This window comes from Rasamsonia byssochlamydoides, assembly GCF_041956645.1.
Source record: "Rasamsonia byssochlamydoides strain NRRL 3658 unplaced genomic scaffold VTN77scaffold_6, whole genome shotgun sequence".
In the NCBI taxonomy this organism is placed as follows: domain Eukaryota; kingdom Fungi; phylum Ascomycota; class Eurotiomycetes; order Eurotiales; family Trichocomaceae; genus Rasamsonia; species Rasamsonia byssochlamydoides.
The window spans coordinates 239,904-263,309 of NW_027192389.1; the positions used below are offsets into that span (position 1 = coordinate 239,904).

General features: G+C 50.4%; 11 protein-coding genes across 11 annotated transcripts; 7 read left to right on the forward strand and 4 right to left on the reverse strand.

The window, feature by feature from the left end:
- VTN77DRAFT_7359 (uncharacterized protein) lies at positions 1–1,823 on the forward strand (the record flags this gene model as incomplete). Its single annotated transcript, XM_069423739.1, has 8 exons — positions 1–231; positions 285–420; positions 478–662; positions 722–758; positions 811–878; positions 953–1,335; positions 1,398–1,465; positions 1,546–1,823. The coding sequence occupies 8 exons, from the start codon at positions 1–3 to the stop codon at positions 1,821–1,823; spliced, it is 1,386 nt and encodes a 461-aa protein (XP_069281165.1).
- A 539-nt stretch (positions 1,824–2,362) lies between these two features.
- VTN77DRAFT_7360 (uncharacterized protein) lies at positions 2,363–2,812 on the forward strand (the record flags this gene model as incomplete). Its single annotated transcript, XM_069423741.1, has 2 exons — positions 2,363–2,487; positions 2,719–2,812. The coding sequence occupies 2 exons, from the start codon at positions 2,363–2,365 to the stop codon at positions 2,810–2,812; spliced, it is 219 nt and encodes a 72-aa protein (XP_069281166.1).
- Positions 2,813–6,004: 3,192 nt separating this feature from the next.
- Positions 6,005–8,108, forward strand: VTN77DRAFT_7361 (uncharacterized protein; the record flags this gene model as incomplete). The annotated part of the gene is made up of 2 exons (XM_069423742.1): positions 6,005–6,060; positions 6,119–8,108. The coding sequence occupies 2 exons, from the start codon at positions 6,005–6,007 to the stop codon at positions 8,106–8,108; spliced, it is 2,046 nt and encodes a 681-aa protein (XP_069281167.1).
- Positions 8,109–9,012: 904 nt separating this feature from the next.
- On the reverse strand, positions 9,013–11,347 carry VTN77DRAFT_7362 (uncharacterized protein; the record flags this gene model as incomplete). The annotated part of the gene is made up of 6 exons (XM_069423743.1): positions 9,013–10,060; positions 10,116–10,369; positions 10,428–10,543; positions 10,602–10,909; positions 11,120–11,228; positions 11,290–11,347. 6 exons carry the CDS (start codon positions 11,345–11,347, stop codon positions 9,013–9,015), a joined length of 1,893 nt encoding a protein of 630 aa, XP_069281168.1.
- Positions 11,348–12,296: 949 nt separating this feature from the next.
- Positions 12,297–12,749, reverse strand: VTN77DRAFT_7363 (uncharacterized protein; the record flags this gene model as incomplete). Its single annotated transcript, XM_069423744.1, has 1 exon — positions 12,297–12,749. The coding sequence occupies one exon, from the start codon at positions 12,747–12,749 to the stop codon at positions 12,297–12,299; it is 453 nt and encodes a 150-aa protein (XP_069281169.1).
- A 1,229-nt stretch (positions 12,750–13,978) lies between these two features.
- On the reverse strand, positions 13,979–15,115 carry VTN77DRAFT_7364 (uncharacterized protein; the record flags this gene model as incomplete). Its single annotated transcript, XM_069423745.1, has 2 exons — positions 13,979–14,842; positions 14,963–15,115. The coding sequence occupies 2 exons, from the start codon at positions 15,113–15,115 to the stop codon at positions 13,979–13,981; spliced, it is 1,017 nt and encodes a 338-aa protein (XP_069281170.1).
- Positions 15,116–15,520: 405 nt separating this feature from the next.
- VTN77DRAFT_7365 (uncharacterized protein) lies at positions 15,521–16,044 on the forward strand (the record flags this gene model as incomplete). Its single annotated transcript, XM_069423746.1, has 2 exons — positions 15,521–15,571; positions 15,676–16,044. The coding sequence occupies 2 exons, from the start codon at positions 15,521–15,523 to the stop codon at positions 16,042–16,044; spliced, it is 420 nt and encodes a 139-aa protein (XP_069281171.1).
- A 397-nt stretch (positions 16,045–16,441) lies between these two features.
- Positions 16,442–17,933, reverse strand: VTN77DRAFT_7366 (uncharacterized protein; the record flags this gene model as incomplete). Its single annotated transcript, XM_069423747.1, has 4 exons — positions 16,442–16,547; positions 16,622–17,387; positions 17,519–17,700; positions 17,833–17,933. 4 exons carry the CDS (start codon positions 17,931–17,933, stop codon positions 16,442–16,444), a joined length of 1,155 nt encoding a protein of 384 aa, XP_069281172.1.
- Positions 17,934–18,267: 334 nt separating this feature from the next.
- Positions 18,268–18,804, forward strand: VTN77DRAFT_7367 (uncharacterized protein; the record flags this gene model as incomplete). Its single annotated transcript, XM_069423748.1, has 3 exons — positions 18,268–18,415; positions 18,497–18,631; positions 18,689–18,804. 3 exons carry the CDS (start codon positions 18,268–18,270, stop codon positions 18,802–18,804), a joined length of 399 nt encoding a protein of 132 aa, XP_069281173.1.
- Positions 18,805–20,228: 1,424 nt separating this feature from the next.
- On the forward strand, positions 20,229–21,317 carry VTN77DRAFT_7368 (uncharacterized protein; the record flags this gene model as incomplete). Its single annotated transcript, XM_069423749.1, has 1 exon — positions 20,229–21,317. The coding sequence occupies one exon, from the start codon at positions 20,229–20,231 to the stop codon at positions 21,315–21,317; it is 1,089 nt and encodes a 362-aa protein (XP_069281174.1).
- A 752-nt stretch (positions 21,318–22,069) lies between these two features.
- On the forward strand, positions 22,070–23,276 carry VTN77DRAFT_7369 (uncharacterized protein; the record flags this gene model as incomplete). Its single annotated transcript, XM_069423750.1, has 3 exons — positions 22,070–22,129; positions 22,217–23,093; positions 23,152–23,276. 3 exons carry the CDS (start codon positions 22,070–22,072, stop codon positions 23,274–23,276), a joined length of 1,062 nt encoding a protein of 353 aa, XP_069281175.1.
- Positions 23,277–23,406: the final 130 nt, after the last annotated feature.

Sequence of the window (23,406 nt, forward strand, 5' to 3'; positions counted from 1 at the left end):
ATGAGATTCCTCTGGGTTCTTGTGTCTGCCGCAGCATGGCTGACCACCGTCACCGCTCAGGACAGTGGTGGTGCTGCTTCTGCTGCTTCTGCTGCCGCCGCCACCGCTGCTGCTGGTAATGCTTCTGCCTCCGCTGCTGCTGCCGCTGGCGGTGCTGCTGCTGCTGGAGGTGCCGCCGCTGCTGAAGCTGCTGAAATGGCAGAGCTGGCAGCTGTCATGCCAGCCTGCGGAGTAAGACACATCTTACCTGTTCATCAGCAGTTGACCGACACTAACAAAACCAGCTGAAATGCCTCGTTGAGTCGATTCCGAAGTCGAGCTGTGCGCCGACAAATCAAACCTGCATCTGCACCGATCCGGAGCTGAGTGCCGCCATCACCCTTTGCGTGGAAGAAACCTGCACCATTAAAGAGTCCCTGAGTCTGTTTCCCTTCTGCATTTGAAGTCAAGCCGCAACTGACTGACGATGCTACATAGCAACCAAAAATGTGACCATGACCATGTGCGGTGCCCCCGTCCGGGACCGAACAGCGGCTGTCTCAGTGGCGGGTATCGTGGGCGGTGTTCTCGCCATACTGGCATTTCTCCTGAGGTTGATAGCACGATTGCCTCGATTTGGCGGTCACTTTGGGATGGATGACTGGACTATGGTGCTGGTCATGGTATGCTTAAAACAGTTCGATGCGATAGCGATGGTAAAAGCTGACGTGATCTGCATCAGGCGCTGGTGATCCCGTTGATGGCGTTGTCGGTAGTCCGTATGTACTAGAGTCCTGATCTTCTTCAGACAGGTTATCTAACTGACTGCAGTGGCGGACCACGGACTTGGTCGTGATATGTGGACGGTTCCGTTCGACGACATCACTTACATTCTTTACGTTAGTAACTTTTTGTTTTTTTTTTTGGTCTTCATTTTATATAAATATATGAAGGAACTAACAGATCCGTTCAGATTTACTACTTCGACGAATCCATCTACCTTAGCATCCTGCCGCTGACGAAAATCTCGATTTTATTTTTCTATCTCCGCATTTTTCCCAAGAAGTCGTTCCGCATCGCTGCCTACGTCGTCATCGCGCTCAACATGGGCTACCTCATCTCTTTCGTCCTCATCTCGGTGTTTCAATGCCGCCCCATCGACGCGGCGTGGCTGCGCTGGGACGGCGAGTATCCAGCCAAGTGCAACAACATCAACGCGCAGGGATGGGCGGCGGCCGGCCTCAACATGTTTCTGGACCTGCTGACCATGAGCCTGCCGCTGCGGGAGCTGAGCAACCTGTCGCTGTCGCTGAAGAAGAAGTTCTTTGTTATGTTGATGTTTTGCGTGGGGTTTTTGTCAGTACCAGTTGCCCAGGTTCCTATCCGAGATTCATTTTTTACTGACCATGGGTGTGTAGCGTGACAATCGTCAGTATGGTCCGCCTCCACTCGATGATCCAGTTCGCCAACACAACGAACCTGACCTGTGGGTATCCTTTCTTGCAAGAAAGCTAGATCTTTCCTCCAAGCTGCAGTGCAACTAACTCTGTGTGTGTCTGTGTGCAGGGGACTATGTCCCAATCGGCTACTGGAGCACGATCGAAGTCGACGTCGGGGTGATCTGCGCCTGCATGCCGGCCCTCCGGTCATTGCTCGTCCAAGTCTTCCCACGCTTCATGGGAGGTACGGTGAAGGACAAGTCGTACGGCAACAGCCACTCACTGCAGTCCGGGTCCCGGCTGGATGGCAAGGTCTCGCAGCGGCCGAAGGACCCCAACGATTCGGATTTCATCCCGCTGGTCGACGTTCCTTCGGAAACGTCCCACCCGCAGAAGATGGCATAGAAGAAAGAATACATATTTTCCTCACAAAAGTTCAAAAGTTTCTGCTGCTGCTGTCCTGCGTTTCAGTCGTTCACTCCACTTGTAACTGCAAGTACAGTACAAGTATCCACTTGACTGCCGACTCTACTTGATTATTTAATTTTTTTTTCTTTTTGGCGGGTATCATTGATAAAGGGTTCTTTAAAATCTGTCGATGGATGGATGGATGGATTGATTATTGTTAACTGGGCCATTCGTTTCTTTTTCTTTTTCTGTCTTCTTTTTTTCCTGTATCATTATCGTTCCCTCTTAGTCAGTTGCAGTCTATACATTGATGTATCTATACTCCGTACTCCCTTTTTTTGTTCTTCTGGTCGTGGGTATGGGAATAGGAATGGGAATGGGAATTAGGACATCTCAACAACAACATTATCATTCTCATCATCCTGTATTAACTGCAATCCTACAGAGATATATATATTCGCTCCATTGACTGGAATTTCTACAACCTCGGCAGATATTATCACCGTATCATCTTGCAATCCTACAAAGTACCGAGGATGGAGTACATCCATGATACCCACCGACCCGATACCTACTACCGGGAGATCTTTCAGCCTCAGACCAACCTTGTCCATATCAACGGCAACAGTCGGAACCGAAAAGAACAAAATCAAGCTTTTCGGTTCGTTTCAGGATTTCCACCCTGGTCCTCGCTTGGAGTATATTGGAGATCCGATTAATTAAAAATTTCCAGGGTTGTTCGGTACTTAGTCTAGCTAACCTACCTACCTGCCTAGTATGTACAGCACCTACAGGGTTCAAGCCTGTCAACCCTGCCAAGCCCTGTCAGGGACAAACAGGCACAAACAGGGACGTGACAAGCCCTGACAAGGTCTAACCGTCTAACGTTAAGGCTGGGACGGACGAACGGGACGGGGCGGGAGTCGAGTCACGGGGCGGGCCACGAATCAGTGAATCACTTGAGTCGAGCCGAAGTTCGGGGTTGAGCCGAGCGGAGTTGAGTCAGGGTCCCGGACGGTACCCTAATTATTCCATCCACGCCATTGTACGGAATACGGAGTACTCCGTCCGTACACCGTCTGTACTCTGTAGCTTGCATTAGTTAGTTAACTTGTACAGTAGTAACCTGGACTTGAAGGGAAAAGGGAAGGGGGGTTTCAGGGCTCCAAACATCCAATTTTGTGGCGCCGCCACACCGCACCGCCATGGTGGACGATGGAGCGGAACTTGGGACGTTGAAATTTGGGACTTGGGAACGTGCTAGCTGTTAGCTAGCTAGCTATGTAGTATGTGGAGTGGATGGATGTACTCGGTATGGATGGATGGTTTCCCTCGTGGATTCCTTCTTTTCCTTCCTTTATTATTCTAGACGGCCTCGTGAAGTCAGTTAGACAGTTACTACGGAGCACTCCGTATGAATCATTATGGAGAATTAATGATTATAATGTAATATATAAATCAATATATTATATTCCACGTTTCCATTGTTTTCAACCGCTCTGTCGGAGTCTTTCCGTGAAACAGAAGTACTCAGTACATACATGCGGTGAACACTCCGTATGGCTCCTGTGCAGTATGTATATCCTATTTACCTACCTGCCTACATCCCTAAATCAACGAGTCAGTCGTCAATCAATCAATCAATCAATACGGAGTAATAATCAATTAATAATAACCAGTCAATAGATAATCAAGGATATAGATGATCACTGCCGTATGAACTATTATTAATAAACCAATCAATAAATTCCCATATAGAGAGTCCTGTATTACTTGTAACTAGCTCTCTTTGGCAGGTAAATAATAGATTGATTGAATTTTGAAAATCAATGGACGGGCCGGAATAAATCTATCCCTGTCCTATTCTTCGAGTCAGGTCCTCTACATATAAAATGTTCACTGCCATCTAAACCAGGGAACCAACAATAATAAACCAATAATTTTCCGTAGAGAGCTGTCACCGGATTTGGTATTATATTAGCCAGCTAGCTTTCTCGGGCAGGTAGGTATGGTACCTAGGGAGATTGAACTCCCGACTGATTATTATTATTTACTACAGTTGGTAATAGGTTGAAAAATGGACGGACCGGAAAAAAACTGTCCCCTACATATCTGCTCCGTACATATCTACTGTCTATCCCTATCCTATTTCTGTCCTGTCCCCATTCTATCTAATCTATCTATCCCTATTCTACAATATCCCTGTGCTGTTTTGGTCCTCTACATATAACTTTTACAAAAATGGCATTTCCCGGCCGAGAAAGAAGGAAACAACATACCTATCTAAGTAATGTACCCAGCTATTGGCCCATCATTCATCATCATTATTATTATTCATCAGTCGTTACCCACCAGGTACTCCGTTGTCCGTACTCCGTACACAGTGCAGTAGGGTACTCCGTACATACTCCGTACTTATTAGTGGAAGCTAAGCTACTCTGAGCTAAGCCCAGCTCCAGCTCTATTTCCAGGGACCTCATCAGGGACCTCATCAGGGACCTCGCCAGGGCAAAAGTTCTACCGTTGAGCTAAAAGAATTATTACGAACTATGTACTGTACATTACCTATCACCACACTATAACCAACCAGTCAGTCAGTCAGTCAATAATCAATTTTTGATCGATCAGGGAGGATAGATAGGTTGTAGCCTGTCTCTGTCTCAATCTGTCATGAATGAGTCCACGGCTGAAAACACAATCATCATCATCATCGTTTCGTACTCCAGGGAGGAAAAAAAAAACGATCGAATACCGACCGTTGGCTAGGTCCATAGGAGTCAGGCCACTAGGATAAACTGTTAGGTAAGCAGCAGCAACCATCCCCAAACAAGTCTAGCGATCGACACTGTCAAGCCGCGTCTAAACTGACCCCTGGGTCCCTGACTGGGGGATTAATATATTCAAGACTTCCGCCTCCTCCACAGAGTCCACGCAGACCGTGCTGGGGCCTGTGGCGTGGGCCCGGCCCGACGGAAAACGTCGTTCATTACCCAGATAGGCAGGGGATAGAGATGACAGTTGCGCTAAAAAAAACAAGCGAGCGGTTCCAGCGGCCGGGAATGGTTGACAGCCACCAGCATCTCTTGGTATTTCTTGGTCCTGCAGATCACCTCGATTTCACCCTCATTCGGCCTAGTCTCTTGCCATTTGGCCAGCTTGGCTTCGTATTCTTTGCGCTTGCGACTGCGCTAAAGCCCGTCTCCGCCCCTTCCGCGACGTTAGGGCAGTTCGCTTGAATTGAACAAGGATTTATTACAGAGTATTCAAGAACGTCTGTGGAACAATTCCGAGCGAGCGCTAAAATTCCGTCGTCTTGCGGCAATTATTGCCCAGCGGCTAGCCTGGACCTTGTTGAAGCACGGCCACCTGCTGGATCGAGCTTCAATCGTGATGATTGATCCGCCGAGCCTGTACCTGCATATTGGCATAGCATTAGCATTAGCATTAGTCCTGTCCCGTGCAGAGCACAGCCATCACCGCTATCAGCGCCTCTTGGAATCTGGACGTCGGCCTCGAATTTCTCAGGGGTTTCAAGCTTGCACTGCAAGTTGTGACTGCATAATGCTGAGTACGGAGTACTCCGTACTTCGTACAGACTTCACATGTACAGAGTACTCCGTATGGAGTATGTGATCAGCGTTGTTTATGTTTTATGTACTCGCATTCCGTCAGCCAATAACGACCTCCCTGAGTGGAACGGGGCAGTACTCCGTACAATGACAGGGAGTCCTATGGACTACTCCGTACTAGGACTCGCACCTGACAGAAAAAGAAACATCTCCATGTGGGTGGGTTCTGAGTACTCCGTACTAATTCTCGATTCCAATCGGATAGAAAAACATCCGAACTCCTCATACCGAAGATAGTCATCCGGCAAGAGAGAGAGCTTTCATGTGAATACTCCGTAGCCCTGTAATCGGTACTTCGTATAGACTGTAAGAATCCAGAAATAGAGAAAATTAGTAGTAGCCTCATCATCCATCGGCAATACGATGAAACGACACCGCTGATCTCTCCATACGCGCAGGCCTTATCTCCTGACCGGTTAGGGATGATTCGCTAAAGCCAGGCCTTTATATTGCCTCGCTCCTTCAAACTTCAACATCTCTTTCTTCAACCAGTCACTCTTTACTGTTTGAATTCACTCGTTAGACAAACCAGGCCACAGTCAGGGCACAATGCGCGTCCTCACGGCTCTCGGTTGGCTTTCGTCCGTTTCGGCTGTGGTGGCATCGTGCGTCCCTCTCATGTTGTAATGGATTGGAAAGATGATAGATGCTGACTGATGACAGACACCACCACGAAGCGCACCGGAACTTGCATCATGACTTCCACAGACGTTCTCTGAATGCCACCACCAACACGACTACTGAATATGACTATGTCATCGTGGGATCCGGCGCAGGAGGTGGTCCCCTCGCGGCCCGTCTCGCCATGGGCGGCTACAAAGTCCTCCTGATCGATGCGGGAGACGACCAGGGCAATGCCACGCAGCAGCAGGTCCCCGCCCTCCAGCTGCAGGCCACCGAATACGAGCCCATGCGCTGGGACTTCTTCGTCAACCACTACCAGAATCTGACCCGCCAAGAGGAAGACTCCAAGATGACCTACCGGACCCCATCTGGCGATCTCCATGTCGGTCCCAACCCGCCAGCCGGCTCCGAGCCGCTGGGCATCCTGTATCCTCGGGCGGGCACGCTGGGTGGTTGCACGGCGCATAACGCGATGATCACGGTCTATCCCGACGACAGCGACTGGCAGCAGATCGCCGACATCACCGGCGACGACTCCTGGAACCCGGACAACATGCGAACCTACTTTGAACGCCTCGAGAAGAACCGCTATCTGCCGTCGTCTATCGTGGGCCATGGATACAATGGCTGGCTCGAGACCAGCTTGACCTCGCTGGGTCTGGTCGTCGAGGACCAGAAGCTGCTGTCTCTGATCATCTCCGCGTGTACGGCAGCCGGCAAGAGTCTCGTGGGTGCGGTCCTCAACACTGTGACAGGTCTGGCGGGCGTCTTGGGGCGAGACCTGAACTCTCCCACCCGTGGTACCCAGACCGGTCCGTACCAGGTGCCCATTGCCGTGACCGTTCCTGAGGAGAAGCGCACTGGGCCCCGAGATTTCCTCATGAGCACGATCAACGCCGTCAACCCGGATGGTTCCCGCAAGTACCACCTGGATATCCAGCTCAACACTCTTGTCACCAAAGTCCGTTTCGACACGTCTGGCTCCGTCCCCCGCGCAGTCGGTGTCGACTACCTTCAGGGCCAGAGCTTGTATCGGGCTGATCCGCGCTCCGGTAATGCGGGTCCTGGAATTCCTGGCAGCGTCAATGCCAAGCGAGAGGTGATCTTGTCTGGTGGTACTTTCAACACCCCGCAGATTCTCAAGCTTAGTGGCGTCGGACCCAAGGAGGAACTGGATAAGTGGAACATCCCGGTCGTGGTCGACCTGCCTGGTGTTGGCACCAACATGCAGGACCGCTATGAGAACACCATCGTTGGGGAGTCGAACTCCGACTTTGTCATCACTCAGGATTGCACGTTCATGATGAAGATGCCGGATCCTTGCCTCGAGCAGTGGGAGAACAACTCCCTCGACAAGGGAACGTATGCAACCAACGGAATCGCCATCGCTGTCCTGCAGAACTCGACCACGTCCCCAACCGCTGCTCCGGATCTCTTCATCTCTGGTGCTCCTGCCAACTTCCGAGGCTATTTCCCTGGATACGCGGATGCAGCGCTGAGTGACGCCAAGCACTGGGCCTGGATTGTCTTGAAGGCGCACACGCGGAACAACGCCGGTTCGGTGACGCTGCGCTCCACCGATCCCAGAGACACTCCCATCATCAACTTCAACTACTTCGACACGGGTGTGACCCAGGGTGGCGCGGATGAGCTGGACCTGCAAGCCCAGTACGAAGGTATGCAATGGATCCGCCGGGCATTCGCTGATCTGATTCCCCTTGACGGCACCTTCACCGAGGTGTGGCCCGGTCCGAACGTGACGACGGAGGAGCAGATGAAGGACTTCATCAAGCGCGAGGCCTGGGGCCACCACGCCTGCTGCACGAACCCTATCGGAGCGGACGACGACCCCAACGCAGTGCTTGACTCCAACTTCCGTGTTCGTGGCGTCGATGGCTTGCGGGTGGTCGATGCGTCGGTGTTCCCCAAGATTCCGGGATACTACATCGCGCTGCCGATCTATATGATCAGTGAGAAGGCGTCCGATGTGATCCTGGCTGCAGCTGCCAATGCCACTAATGCTAACTGATTATGCTGCACTGTAATCCTAATGTGAGCAGGGAGGTGCCATCTCTGTGTGTATCATAGCTGATCTGCCTGTTCTTCAATCTGCTTCCATTTCGCTTCGAATAATCGCTGTGTTGTGGAGTGATTCATCCTGTTTGATATTGTTAATTCTGTGTACATTAAAATTTTTGAATATTCAAATCAAGGCATATACCTTAATTGAAGAATACCAATACCTAATCATCCTTCTTGGATCTGTATATAACCTGCAGCTGGCTTAATCCTTTGGCCTTGACACTTCTGAGCCTACTCATGACAATATGACATATGCCACATGTCCACGTGAGATAAGTGCATTTGTCACCAACAAAATCAACTCAACAACGAGCAAAGAAAAAAAAAGTTCATTAAAAGTTAAACCGTGCAATAATATTTATAGATGCCTTCATCCGTGTTTTCATATTGTTCTGTTCAGTACTTGTAGAAGTACTTCTCGCTTTTTTTTTGGAGCCGCTTTCTTTCCGGCGTTTCTTTCCTGGGTAAGGTAAGCAAGAAGAAAACGAAGACGATAGATAGGTAGATAGATAGAGAGCAATTGAATTCATCAATCACTTTTCACCTCATGACCTTGATCCTTATCATAAACGACAAGTCATAATCTGAGGGGGAACAAGTCCGATATATAAAAATACATAGGTATACATATTACATATAATTTCTGTCCAAAACAAGTATGTGGAGATGCCTCGTCCCAAATGCAACATATAAATGCAAAAGAGGAACAGCATACAGAAAAAGGGAGGTGAAGAGGTAGCCTTCCTTTTACCTTCAAGTGGCGTTCATTACTAAGGGCTGATTAGTTTCCAGCCTGATTATCCTCTGTCATGTCATCCATGTGTGAATGTCGCAACAAAAGGAATATCATTTCATGAAGCCGCCTCCTGAGTCTCCTCGGCGCGGCGGATATCAGCCGGAGCAACCCAGGTGCTGCTCTTCCAGGGCTTGACGTGCAGGACGTACATGGTGTCGACCTCCTCGAGTGTGCGACCCTGGGTCTCGCAGACGAAGAAGTAGACGACGAGCGCAGCGGTAAACGAGCAGGCCGCAAACACGTAGCCGTACTGGAAGTCAATGGCGCTGGAGATGAAGGGCGTGAAGAAGGAGATCAAGAAGTTCCAGGTCCAGTTGGACGCTGTGGCAATGCCCATGCAGGTTGCGCGGTACCGGGCCGGGTAGAGCTCTCCCACAATGGCCCAGATGATCGGGCCCCAGGTGGTTGCGAATCCGACGATGAAGAAGCAGGTGAAGACAATCAATGCAGTTCCAGCCTTTGGTGTCTTGGGAGGATCATTCCGATCCAGCGAATAGTGACCGACCGCGGCAAAGATCATGAAGCAGACGAACATCCATAGGGCACCGGCGATCAGCGACTTGCGACGGCCGTAGTGCTCGACAATGTACAGTCCGATGATTGTCACGCCAAAGTTGACACCGCCCAGGATCATCTGGGTCACGTAGCTGTTGTCTAGACCGGTCGATGTGAAGATCGTGTTGCCATAGTAGAAGATGAAGTTGGCACCAGTCAGCTGCTGCAGAGACTGCAGCGCAATGCCCAGGACAGTGCGGTAGAACATACGCGGACCCGTGAAGATCTCGTACCAGGGAGCTTTACCCGCGGCTTGTTCCTGGTCCAGCTTGTTCTTCATATCCTGCAGCTCCTCAGCCACGAGCCGGTGGTTCTCGGGCACACCGTACAGCTTGGTCATGGTCCGACGAGCCTCGTCGATGCGGCCCAGGCGGTAGGCAAAACGAGGAGATTCAGGCAGGAACATGATACCAATACCCAAGATCAGGGGCCATATGAAACCAATGCCCATCGTGATTCGCCAAGAGGCGGTGGACTTGATAGACTCGGTACCGTAGTTGATGCAGTAGGCAACGAAGATACCGAGAGACACGAACAACTGGAAAGCGCTGCAGACAGTCTATCAGCAATATTCATAGTAGATCATTTTCAATAAAAGCTCACCTGACCATTGCACCTCTAACATGTCGAGGCGCGGATTCGGATTGAAACATAGGGACGACACTCGAAAGGGCACCAACGCCCAGACCGGCAACGAGACGGCCAACAGCGACTTGGTACCATTTGGTAGAGGTGGAGATTTGCACGATGATACCGACAATGTGGATGATACACCAGAAGCTGATGGACAGTTTCCGGCCAATGTGATCAGCCAACGGAGCAGCCACCAGAGCACCAATCATGGTTCCGATTGAAAGCTGGATTTTATCAATTAGCCCGCAGAACAGGATTAATTGACGTTAGGACTAAACTCACCAGACCGACGATCAGACCAGAACGGACATTGCTGAAATAGTACGTGCCCGTGGCATCATTGTACTGCCCGAAGCGCATCTTGAAATCACCCATCGTTTCGAAACCGGAGATTTGACCTCCATATCAGTCAGAATAAAATTTGTCGTTTCCCGATTCGCTTGAAAACAAACATACCAGTCGAGTAACCGAAGATAAATCCTCCCATGGAGGCCAAGAGACCTAGAACGAACGACCGCCACGTCAGGTAGGCGACAGGACTGTCGTCGTACTGCTGTCCATTCTTTTCCGCGAGGGACGCAGAGCCCGACGGTGTGGAAGGAGAGGAGTGTTCGGTGTGTTCTGCAGCCTCTGCTTGTTCAACAGGAGGCTTGAACTTGGATAAAAATTGTGATACCGTCATCTTGCTGGTCTTATCGATCTGCCGTGTTGAGGCAAGGTATTGCTTGGATGCCGGAATTGGAGCAGGATGTAGACTTCTTCTCCTGGGACAGGAGCAAGCCAGCGAAATATAAAGCGGAGGAGATTAGGAACACTGCACGCGCGACATTGGGGTAATTTCTGTGGGCGGAATGGGGGCCCGGATCCTTTCGTGCATAGCGGGATTAGAAGCAAGAAATTTTTCATGTCATGGGGTTCGATGGATTTTCGATCAGTCGGGGTCAGCAGATGCAAGCCCATTCGTTGATGCTCACAGGCTGCCCTCAATAGAGCAGTCCAGCCCAGACCATGTAACTGCATGGCATGCGGTGTTTCGCGTCTTCTCCGCCAAGAACAATGGAACCACTGCCAGCATGTGGGGATCTGATATGACCATGAGCACGGAACCATGTACAGAGGTTGTACGTGTGTGTGATTATCAAACCTAAATAATATTGCCACGAGAGCTTCTGCCCCGAGAACGGTAGCGAAATTTTACGCATAGCAGATGTCGTATGTGCATCTGCAGACCTCTTTCATTATTCCTCGTTATGCTTATGCGAAGAAATGATGATCATGCGATCTAAGTAGCTTGTATGTTGTTTGTATGAACAGCCTGACGGGGGACAAACGGAAATGATAGCATTGTCTGATTTGGTGGCATATAAGCTTATCTCCGGTTTCGAGCATTCTTTGCGTCGAACAGGAGCTGGTAAACTGGGATGTTGGAAAAATTGATACTCTTGTTGTCGATGCTCCGTCTATTTGGCCTTTAAGACCTTCATAAATTTCGCAGAGGCCACGATTCGTAACTGCCAGGTGACGTCTGAACGTGTACCGAGTCCCGTGTATAGACGCTCAGACCAGTTCGAGAATTTTTCCAGAATGGTGGCTTATCGTGGACCATGGTACATTACTGCAAACGAGTCCGGGAGAACCAGACGTATTCACGACAACTCTGCGATATTCCTCGGAAACTTGACCAGAAGTAGTATGTTGGGAACTTGTGCCACGAAACTACACTGTTCGAGATCTGAGAACATCATGGTACGGGACCCGCTCACGGTGAGGCTTCTGAGAAGGTTCACACGAATCTGGTTCCAACCAAGACAAAAAAAATCTTTTTTTTCCCCAGTGGCGTTCGGAGATCAAGAATAACATTGAACGCCGTGGCTGGATCTCGGCTGCGGAAGTGGCTGTCTTGGTCGCAGATCAGGTGAGATCAGCGGCGTAGTCTAAATTTTCTTCCGTTGATCATGCCACTGAACTGTCAAAGACATATCAGTCCAATGGCCTTGGGCGAGAGAAAACTGTCTTGCAACAATTCGGAGAAACAGCTGTAGCCATCATCAGACGAGAATACAGCAGTGTCTTGGCGGTCCTTCGTGTTGGTCAGTTAATCGGATGTGACAGCCGTGACGGAGGGTCGATCATCTAGCATAAGGAGCTGCGTTATTTCCCAGTGGGCACAAGGTGGACCGGCTCGCTCAACTTCCGAAGCAAAATGGACCAATCAGATTGGGGACGTCGTAAACGAGCAACAGGCGAGGAACTAGGCGTGGGTCGGGTAAGTGAAAATTCGGATCGGGTTTGTCGGTCGGCATCGAGAATATGTGGTCGGGATCGGGGTCTTTCTCGGTGTGCCGGTTGTGTCGGCATCGAGTTTCCCGACGTAACATCGGCATGGCCGCCTATCCACGGCCGGCAAGTCGTTTGGTACAAGACAGTCGTGCTTTGAGAGTTATGTTTCGATATCCGGAATTCTGATGTCGCTGTCACTCTTCCTATAGCGTCAGACACGCAAGATGCTGTCCAACTGACGACATCATCACAACATTCACAATGAATGTCAATGAAACAGGAGATGTAACCGCATGCAGCGAACCCGATATCACCATATCGCATGTTTTTGTTCTTGGAAGTCTGGTACGGGAATGGCTGCCGGTGTCCTGTACCCACCCTGCGGCCGAGTGTCAAGTTGGCTCCTTACAAATTGAAAATTTGTGGTCAAGCTAGCGTTCAGGAACCGGCTTACTCGCAGAGTCGCAGTTTCAAAGCCTGAGTCCTCTAATCACGATTTGTAAGCAATTCACATCCAATCTCTGTACGGATAGCCGGTGGCTGAGCGACATGAGGCTCCAAGGCCTTGTGGGCCAGTTCGGCCCGTCGATCCACCAGACCCACTGGCACCTGAACTTCTGATATATGAACCTTGGGATTTTTTTCGTACTTTGCCATATCCAGGCTCGCGGTGAGCTATCGAGGTCAAACGGTGTCGACAGTTTATCCAATAATAGCCATCTGATCATCCGATCTGCCCTACGGAGTACGATCGAGGGAAATTGGACGAGATTAGTAACAGTTTTGTTGGGATGCAAGTAATGAGATTGTTATTCTGGGAATCATAACGGTAGTATTCCATACCGGTCAACGCGTTGGCGGCAGATCTTCGGACAATCGATCAGAAGAATACTCCGTACAATCCTAACAACTGAGTGAATATATGCTGCACACAATCCACGCACTGACAGCTGCAACCTGCGAGACTGTGCAAAGTTAGGTCTGTGCCTTCACGTAATCTAGCAACGCATTCGGAGTTATTAGCGATCATTCGAAGATGCTCATGTCTAGCACGATATTCTTACCAGCATGCATGCAAGTAAGACTTCCTGCACTGGTCGATAATAACTGAAGTCGAGTCAAGACTCGCGAGTAGCGAATCGAGATTAGTCTTGGATGTTCAAACTTGAGAAAATAATAAATTTGTGCTTAGCGACGGAGAAGGGAGAACAAGGGAAGTTACAGCAGACATGTGCAAATTAAGAAGGAAGCTGCGACCGTTGCAGCGGCACCACAGTATCTAGGTATATTATTGCCTTCCTACTAGTAATCATCATAGCAGCATGCATGCCATTCCACGTCCTCATATGGGGGAATTCCAGGAGAGTGCCGTCTCCATTCGTATCTAGAGCCCGAAAGGTTCCCCCCAGCCTTTTTAAGTATGACTATTGCGAGCAACATCACTAACACAGGCTAAGCCTGATCATATAAGTCCGCGACAGGCACGCTGCGTGGTTAAAGAAAGTGAATTGCTATAATACAGGGGACCTGCAGAGAATTCCCGTGCTTTCTCTTTAAGCAGCCTTCTTCCCCTTTTCCCGCTCTGCCTTGCGGAGAGCCCGCTTACGGATCGACTCGTGCATGCTCTTGTTGATGCCCAGCACCGACTTGCTCATCACTCCCATGACACAGGTCAAGAACCAGGCCATCAGGCCGTGGCTCCAGTATGGTGACGAGCTGTAGGTGTAGAATGGAGAGCCTCCGTGACGGCCAATCTTGGCCAGGGCGGCCTTGACGAAGGTGCGCGGGGTGGGGACGGTGGCAGAGGGCTTCCGGATCTTGGACATGGCGGAGGTGATCAGATGGGCCTGGAGGAGCTGGACCTTGATGCCGTACGGCTCCAACTCCGCTCCCAACGCGGTCGACCAGTACTGCAGGAACGCCTTGCTGCCGGAGTAGGTAGCCAGCAGTGGAGTAGGAACCAGACCGCCAAACGATCCCATCGTCAGGATCAGCCCGCGCCTCCGCTTGATCATGCCCGGGGTGACCAGCTGGGTGACGCGCAGCGTGCCCATGCAGTTGATCGTAATAATATCCGTCATCTCGTCCTCCGGGGTCTGAACGAAGGGCACAGGCATGTTGTGACTCTTGCCCACGTTGTTGACCAGGATAGAAATGTCGAGGTCGTCCACAAGCGTCTTGAGCTTCTCGTAGTCGGCATCATTGTTGCGCGCAAAGTCCATGGCCAAGGTCTTAGCCTGGACCGAAGGATTCTTGGCGCAGATTTCATCAACGAGGGCGGTCAACTTGGACTCAGTGCGAGAAACGAGGAGGAGGTTGTAGCCAGCACGGGCGAGCTGAAGGGCAAACTCCTTGCCAATGCCATCGGAGGCGCCGGTAATAAGAGCCCAACTGCCTTTGGGTCCGAAACTGCGCAGCTGGAGACGTTGTCAGCAAAGGACATGATATTTTCTCTCCCTTCTATCTCTTCCTCCTTCTTCTTCCCTTCTCTTCCAATTGACGAATTACATTCGTAAGGGGGAAATTTTCACACGCACCGACTTCCCAGGAAGCACAAACAGACTCAGCAGCACACGAACGAACGTCCAGAGCTGGGACAGGACAACAAAACCACCGACCGCACCCAGACCCAGCACGACCAGACTCTGCGGACCGGAGAGATTCTCGAGGTGTTTCGACAGGCACTCCATGGTCGGCGATCACCAATGGAGTCAGTCGAACACGAAAGAAGGGAGAAAAGGAGATTACAAAAAAATATCAAGAAAAAGAAAGGTCCCTCTGAAAGGGAATCGAAGTAATTAAAGAGTGTACTCCGTACAGAGAAAGAAGGATGCTGAGGCTGTGGGTACTATCGATCGATAGGACGCAAGGAGAGAAAGATTGGTTGGGGAAATTTAATTTAGTTGGCGCCAAGATCGGAGTTCCGTTGACCTCATCCCCAGAACCATTATTTTCTGCAACACAATGCTCTCCGTCAGGCCCGAACCTGAATTCAGATCGAGGAGTTGTGTTGGAGGTGTCAATTAGTTTTCAGAGCCAATAATTACGGTTTCTCACTCGCAATCTGACTGCCAATTCGAAGACAGTCCAAGACAATGGAGTATCTTCCTCCCCATGGGGGCTTGCTGCCCAAATGGCTCTTTCTAGTAAGATATCCCAACTGATCTATAAACATAGACATATACATATGGGAGAGAAAACAGAAGAAGAATCCAGAGGATTTCATCTCTAACTCCAATTTCTCCCCCAGGTCTCCGTCATCTCCAGCATCAACAGCCTCCAATCCTACCGCTCTCTCGACTACGCCCGCCAACTCTACGCCGGATCCGCTGCGACTAACAACCAGTCGCCGGCCAACCTCCTGTCAGCGCGTACCTTCGGCACCTGGACCTTCCTGTCAGCGGTCGTGCGCATGTACGCCGCCTACCACATCACGTCCCCCGTCGCGTATGACCTGGCGCTGTGGACGTACGGGATCGCCCTGGGCCATTTCGTTAGCGAGTGGCTGGTCTATGGGAGCGCGCAGCTGAAGGGGCGATTCGTGTTTCCCTTGCTGGTTGCGTCTGGGACGGTGGTGTGGATGCTGACGCAGCGGGCGGCTTATGTTGTAGCTGCTTAGGTTGATGATATTCTGAAGTGAAGTATTATTTGCATAGCATGGATTAATGTTAATGGTGTTTTGTGTCAGATTGAATTGGATTCGGCCAAAATGGATTGATAGACACTTCAGGTTCTCCGTAAATGATCTTGATGAGACCCTGACTCGATCCCTTTTTATCTTTTCTCTCTCTTTTGGAGAAGATAGAGATACACCCCGTCTCTATAGACCCAGACTCGTATGTACATACACACATATGTCGGTATGATGGATTGTACAGTGACCGAAATCTAACATCTTATATTATGATACCCGGCAATTATTATTTATACCATTTCTTACCATGTACGTCTTCCCAACAGGGAGGAAGTTCACATTTGTATCTCATAATAGAAGTCTCTCTTCACTTCCGGCTAGATCAATGGTCCAGTTTCTTCCGGTACAGTTCTCCGGCGCAGTTTCTTAACCTGGTTGTGGCTTGCTCGGGCGTGATGTCGCGTTGAGGTTCGGCCATCATTTCGTACCTGTTTTGGTCGTCGCCCAGGTTAGTAACTAAAGTTGTACGAAAATAAGAGACGGAGGTACTGGAGATACTCACCCGACCAGGAACTTGCGCACCGTAGCGCTGCGCAACAGCGGTGGATAGAAATGCAAGTGCAGATACGACGACTCGATCTCGTCTTCCGTCCCCTCTAACGGCGCCTGATGGACGCCCATGCTGTACGGGAAATGCGTCTCGAACAGATTGTCGTAGCGTCGCGTGATCTCGGAAATGGCTTCGGCGAGCTGGTTCTTCTCGTGGGTGTTGAGGTCGACGAGCGCGCGCTTGTGCGTCTTGCTGATGATCATCGTCTCAAAAGGCCAGGTCGCCCACCATGGACACACCACCAGGAAGGCCTCGTTCTCAAAGACAATGCGCTCCTGTTTCTCCTGTTCCAGCGCTACATAGTCCGCCAGCATGTGTCTGCCGTCGTGCTCCCGTCGGTATTTCTTCAATTGCTCCAGTTCGATCGCCGGCTCTTCCGGCAGATTGCTTGTCGTCCAGATCTGGCCGTGTGGGTGCGGATTCGAACAGCCCATGGCGGCACCCTTGTTTTCAAAGATCTGCATATATCGGTACTGCGTCTTAGGCTTGCCGAGGGACGATACCGGTGAAATAGGCGAGATATTGGCCACGGGGGAGACCGCAGCAAGTGGGTTTTGGGGCGACAGGTGCATCGTGTAGATATCAGTCCAGGCATCGATCACAGGCACGATCTCCGCAGGCGAGAGGTCTGCCAGGGTGAGGTTGTGAGCGGCAGAGAAGGTCAAGACGTAGCATCTTCCGGTGACGGGCTCCGCTCGGAGGAAGAATGACGAAGGACCTGAATGCAGTTGACCGTTATCAATAATGCCTGCCTTCAACTCCTTGGACTAGTTCATGGATGCGCTTCTTTCTTTTCTCAAATCCCGCGCAAGTGAGAAGCAACAGAAATACAGCAATTGTATTGCTCACCTGTCTCTTCCGGCTCGTATGGTGCCTGCTCTTCCTTCACCGCGCTGTAGTCATTGACAAACACAAAAGTATTCTGATACTGAGGGTTGACATCTCCCTGTGCGCGCTTATTGCCGGGACATAGATAGCAGGACGGATCGTAAGTCGGGAGCGTGGTCTTGGAGGGACTCTCTTGCTGTCCTCTGTACGTTCATGCGTCGTCAGTCGGTCAGAAAACTGTCCACAATTTGCGTGTAAGATTATGCGCAAGGTGAGATTCAATGCGCCAGCAGCGGAGAAGAAAGTCGAAAATGAAGAGGGGGGAGAAAGCTTACTGCCATGGGCGCTTGGTCCGGTGAGGAGAGACGAGAATGTAGGAACCGCGGAGAGGGTTGTATCTCCGATGGGAGATGTCGTCCAAGACTTTCTCCACCATCGCTATGAGCTTGATATACCCAGATGAAGGAAAAAGAGCGATAAGAAGACTTTCGAAAGTCTCCAAAGACGAATTGCGACAGAAGAGGATTGAAATGCTGGGGTTGGATGCAACAGGATTTGATTAGTGCGGGGCTGATTAAGGATTCCTTGGATTCTGGGGGTTGCTGCGGGGAGGGACAGCGGGTCCCGAGGGCCGAAGCTACCTTAGGTAGGTAGGCAATCCATTACCTTTCCAGATTTGGTGTACATAAAGTAATACTTTAATATATTCTTAAATACTGTTTTTGCAGCACAAATTGATTGATAACTGTCTTGACGACAAACTACTCACCATGGAGGACAAGTCTGATGTCTACTGTGCGCTCTGTGGTGGCCTCCCACTCGAACCGTATTGGGACGACGATGAGTTGAGTTATGACGAATCCGTGCTCAAGGAAGGCGACGTCGCATGGATGGGTGACATTAGAGTTATCGGTGAAAGTATCTATTCGGACTCTGTGGACAAGGACATACCACTGGCCTTTGTTTTGTTGCCCACCTACCTGCTAACCGATGTATCAGAGTCTTTATATCTGGGCCAGCCGAGTACGTGGAATGCGGAACGTTCAAAATCACACCGGCTGATGATCCAAATTTTACCACTGAAGATCAGCTCTGGGAAGACTATGATAGGGATGGGAGGGCGTGGATTTGCGGGTAAGTCAAATTGAAATCAGGTTTCCATTGTAAACCCTTTCTAACCTTTGTGCAAAGATATGATCGGGAGTACCGTCCGCTTTTTACTATTCCATTCCATATCGCATGCTATGACCCTCTGCTTCGCAAAGTCATCGCGAAGTTATCCGGCTCACCCACTGCCACCAACGTGATTGATAAAAACACGTTATATGCGACGTTGAAGAGCTTGTGTGATGAAAAGAAGAAGGGCCATGTGGCACTGGGATTCGTCGATTACGGTCGAGTTGGCCAGCTTCAGGAACAGCTCTGGGTTGTCCAGAGGGATCAAGAGGCTTTCGTAGCCAACCCCATAGACATTCCGCAGCTAACTCGATATTATGATTCTCTGCCTTTGCTTGAAACTAATTCCAAGGAGGATGCCATCCGCACAACATGGCCTACAGGAGCCCGAGACCCCTTTTCAAGGCTCCCAGCAGAGATTGTACTTTCCATCATGTCCAATCTAGACATGGCTTCCATCAATGTTTTCAGGGTTGCAAGCCCGTCTGTGGCTTGTTTGAGGCTGCACAATGGCTTTTGGAAAGAGAGGCTTCAGCGCGACATGCCTTGGTTATATGATCTGCCAAGAGAAAATGGAAAATTAAGCGACAAAATTGACTGGGGCCAGGTTTATAAAGATCTCTGGAGGAGAGGCAACGATGGCTATGAGCATAAGATATATGGCCTGGTAAACCGAAAAAGGATCTGGGAGATCTGCGAACAGATTGCAACGGTGTACCTCTCACGGTGGTCGAAGCAGACGACAAGAGAGAATCTGTTGCCAGGTTACGAAGCACCTAGTTTAGATTCACCAAGAAATTGGCGTCATGGCACCTCCTTTTGGCTGAATTTGCAACAGAATCAAGATATCTCAGCTATACTTGCGCATGTTCGGCCCACACGCAAGCCGTTATTGATTTGGCCAGAGCCAGCTAGGACCAGCACGGCGAAAGTGCTGTTTACGAATGACCTCAGAAACTGGAGTCGGAAAAGATCATCAATCTCTGTATATTGGACTGAGAGTGGCGACTTTGCCGGCCTCGAGGTCAATGGCGGAGACACTCCAAGACCGGGGCAAGGAAGGTCGGGTGATTGGATTGGTGCAAGAGAGCACTTTGCCCGAAAAGATGACATCCAGGTCAGAGAAGGTGATTGGCTTGTTGGCATCATTCTGACTACATGGGAATATCCTGGCGCTGATGAGAGCAAGCATAATCGTCGCAAAGTGCGGGGATTGGAGTTTCTTTTCCTATATGCCAAGCCTGTGAAGCTAGGCGTAATCAATGGAGACAAGAGATTGCTGCATGTCTCGCAAAATTGCCTGCTTGTTGGGTTTATGGGCCAGTGGTCACCAGAGGGTTCCATTTCCAGGCTTGCGCTTCTCCAGGCGCCTATCGCAGGATTATTGCCTCAATTGAAAGACCTCATACGAGTTCAAAACAATAAACCCTACACCGGCTCTCGGCTCCAGGACGTCCTTTGGAAAGATGATCTTCCTGTTTGCCCTTTCGGGGCAACGATATCGAGATTTAGCACAGGCGACTGGTCAGAAAACTTCAAAGTCGATCTGTCACCCATGGAGGCTCTTATAATCGGCACCAATGAAGAAGATTTCCGTGCCGTTACTGCGATCTCGGTCGACATTCAGTTCGGAGCAATGGCGGTCCACTATGCCGATCGACCGTCAAGAGTGATTGGTACCAAGCAATCAGCCATGAAAACACTGTCCATCAATGGCAGGGCCGGTGAGCGAATCGTTTCTGCGCACGTGGTTGTCGAACACATCACTGTTTGTATCCGTCTGGTAACAAATTTCAAACGTCAGATAGTCGTTGGACACCCTCGCAAGTTCCCGCCACACGAGACTTTTCATGAAGCCAGGGAGGGATATACGCTCACTGGTTTCTACTGCCATTGGTCCGGCCGAGGCACACCACGCACTCGTCTCGAAACCTTTGCAATCATGTCGGCCCCTCTGGAAGCCCCGTGGGCACCGGGGCTTGGGAAGAAAGATGAGAATGGCTTCCCATGGGAACCCGAACCCCCTCCAACTTCATGGGCAGAATTTGGCGAGCTGTACGGCAGGTACGAGCGGGCGGACAGTCAAGTTCGCCGTCGCGGAGCTATTGCGGCTTGGTTGGACTGTAGTCGATCAGTGGACAGGGTCGAAACCGTTTTTGCGCATCCAAGTCGAAATTCGTGGATGTCGCTCGTGGCCTTAGGGCTTGTCTATACTGACGGTACTAAGAAGACGGTTGGCCCAGATTACTTTGGAGCACCTGCTGACGCTGAAGGACCGAACGGCACCCCTTGGTGTTGGTGCAACTTGGAACCCCCTATTGCAGGAAGAGACCTGGGCAGGACACCTCATTATCGACGTGAAGAGTGGTCTGTAGGATTTCGACGGCTTGACTGCATTCGCATCTGGGGTGAGGGGTCGATGGAAGGCTTCCAATTTGTCGCCAGCGATGGGGCGGAGAGTCCGCGATGGGGCATATGCAATGGAGATGCTACTGGTATAATTGTTTTCGGTAGGAGGTCGGCAGATTTGCAGAGTCCTGGGCCTGTGACTGGGTTAAAGGTGATCCTTGACAGCAATATGAGGCCGGTCACGTATCCTGACACGGTCGTGGTTGGGTTCCAAGCTCTGGTCGCAACAAAATGAAGAAAGTGAACATCTCTAAGCACGTCACTGAACCTTCCATTCCATCGCCACGGAATCAACCAATGTGTATATATCTCTGGACAAGAATCAATGTCGATTGGAGTGCACTCTTTTCTGGTTCAGTAGCAACCACTCTGACTCAACCAGCCTGAATGAGTTTGGAGAGACTCCACTACCAAACAGTCCTCCACCCATATTCTTGACATAGTGTACCCAGTCGGCGGCGGTCGCAGTTTACTGTTTTGATATTTAAAGCTCGAATAGGCAGGTGCGGCATGGATCCCGCAGGCTGAGGTTCCGTAAAGGGAATAGCCGATAAGTAATCACAGTGGGGTAAGGTATTACAGTACTGTACAACATCCTGTTTACACCGCACGGCCTCTTCTTTCTTTTTCATTTATATGAAACTCATATATAATCTAGGCAGCGGATAATTGTTTCTCATCTGCTTAGATTTCGATATTTTTGAAGAAAAGTGGATGCTAGATGGATGTTGATCGTACCGTAATGAGGTCATGCACCCGGCAGATCGGCTTATCGATAACCGAGCATGCTTATCGGAGGAGCATTTCAACCATCGCATCCCCATCTTTGCTTTGTGTACTGCCCAGATGAGATCACCTGAAGCTTTCTTCCTTTTAACATGTCATGAATTTCATTTGATGTATTTTTGATGGCGTTGATCGCCCCATACAAATTCACTGTACATAAATTCTGCTCTATCGGTCCACGACACACACTGCTGCCACAGCATGGCCACGACCGACGACAACACATCTCCCCGCTTGCATCTCTATTCTCTTCCCAATGAGGTATGTCGATATCTTGCTTGCAAATATACGGTCTGAGATGATCTCTTTCATGAGTGACGCTGATCCATCGACCTTCGCGTCGACCAGGTTCTCGTGCACATCTTGACGTTATTCCCCACCCGAGCTCTCCTCCCACTCACCCGCGTGTCGCATCGCTTCCACGCCCTCATCCTGCGCATCCTCCACTACCGTCTTCTGATCGCGGCCTCCCTGAAGGAATATAAGTTGATGTTGGAATGCTTCCATCCGAGTTCGAAACTCACCGAACCGCATGTCTTCTGCAGTTACCTCGGGACCGACGGGTTGAGCGATAAGCACGAAGAATACGAGAACTTCACGCCAGCAGAACGTTTGGCCAGACTCACGGCCGTATACTCGCGATTTCGTCCAGAGCCCACCACAGAAGAGGTTTCCCCACGACCGCGAACCTGGCGACCGCCGGCCGGTGCTACCATTGGACCCGAAGGCGCCACTGCCACAGAGGCCAATGCAGACGGGGACCTGGTTGAAGAAAGCGAGGACGTGCCTGAGGAACGCGTTCAGTTTCTTAAACGGACGGTCAGTCTCGACGGGTTCGAAGATTTTTCTCAGTTGTGTGTTGTGATGAACCTGGTGAAAGTTGTTCCAGGCTCCACCTTGCTGCTCAGCGCGGTGACTATCGAAGACGGCGTCATCCGAATATGGAGGGACTGGTTGAAAGAACAAGCCAGGTCGACACTCGACGCGGCGGCGCAGAGTCGGGCAGCATTCCAGGAGGGTGATCCAGAAATCGAAAGAGGTACCGCAGGAGAGCAGACGACCGCTTCCATGTCCAACGAGGAAGACAAGAGAATCCTTTGGGTGGACGGGAAGAGAAATGTCGGATTAAAGCTTCGCGTGAAGGAAAAGAAGTGGAATCGGAATGCACCAGTTCTGATGCACCGCGATGAAAGACATGCAGTCAGTTATGAAGTGGAAATTGAAGGTAGGTCTCTTTTCTTCCATTCCAGACAATTCTGTACTAAACACATCACATTGTATAGAGGTGCGCATTCGCACTACTCGCCTCTTATTGACGGTCGAACAATCCCTGGAAGAACAGCAACAATTCCCCAAGGCTGTAATTTTTGGAGCCTACCGTGTGGCAGCCATGGCGGCGATGGCTTAGAGCTCATCTCTGTCCAGCAGCTACAAGGTAGTTGTCATGGCATCTCTTTTTGCTGAATGGAAGATTTCTGAAAATTCTCATCGCATTTTGCATGGGAGATCCGCAATATGTTTGGGTACGGGAAAGGAAT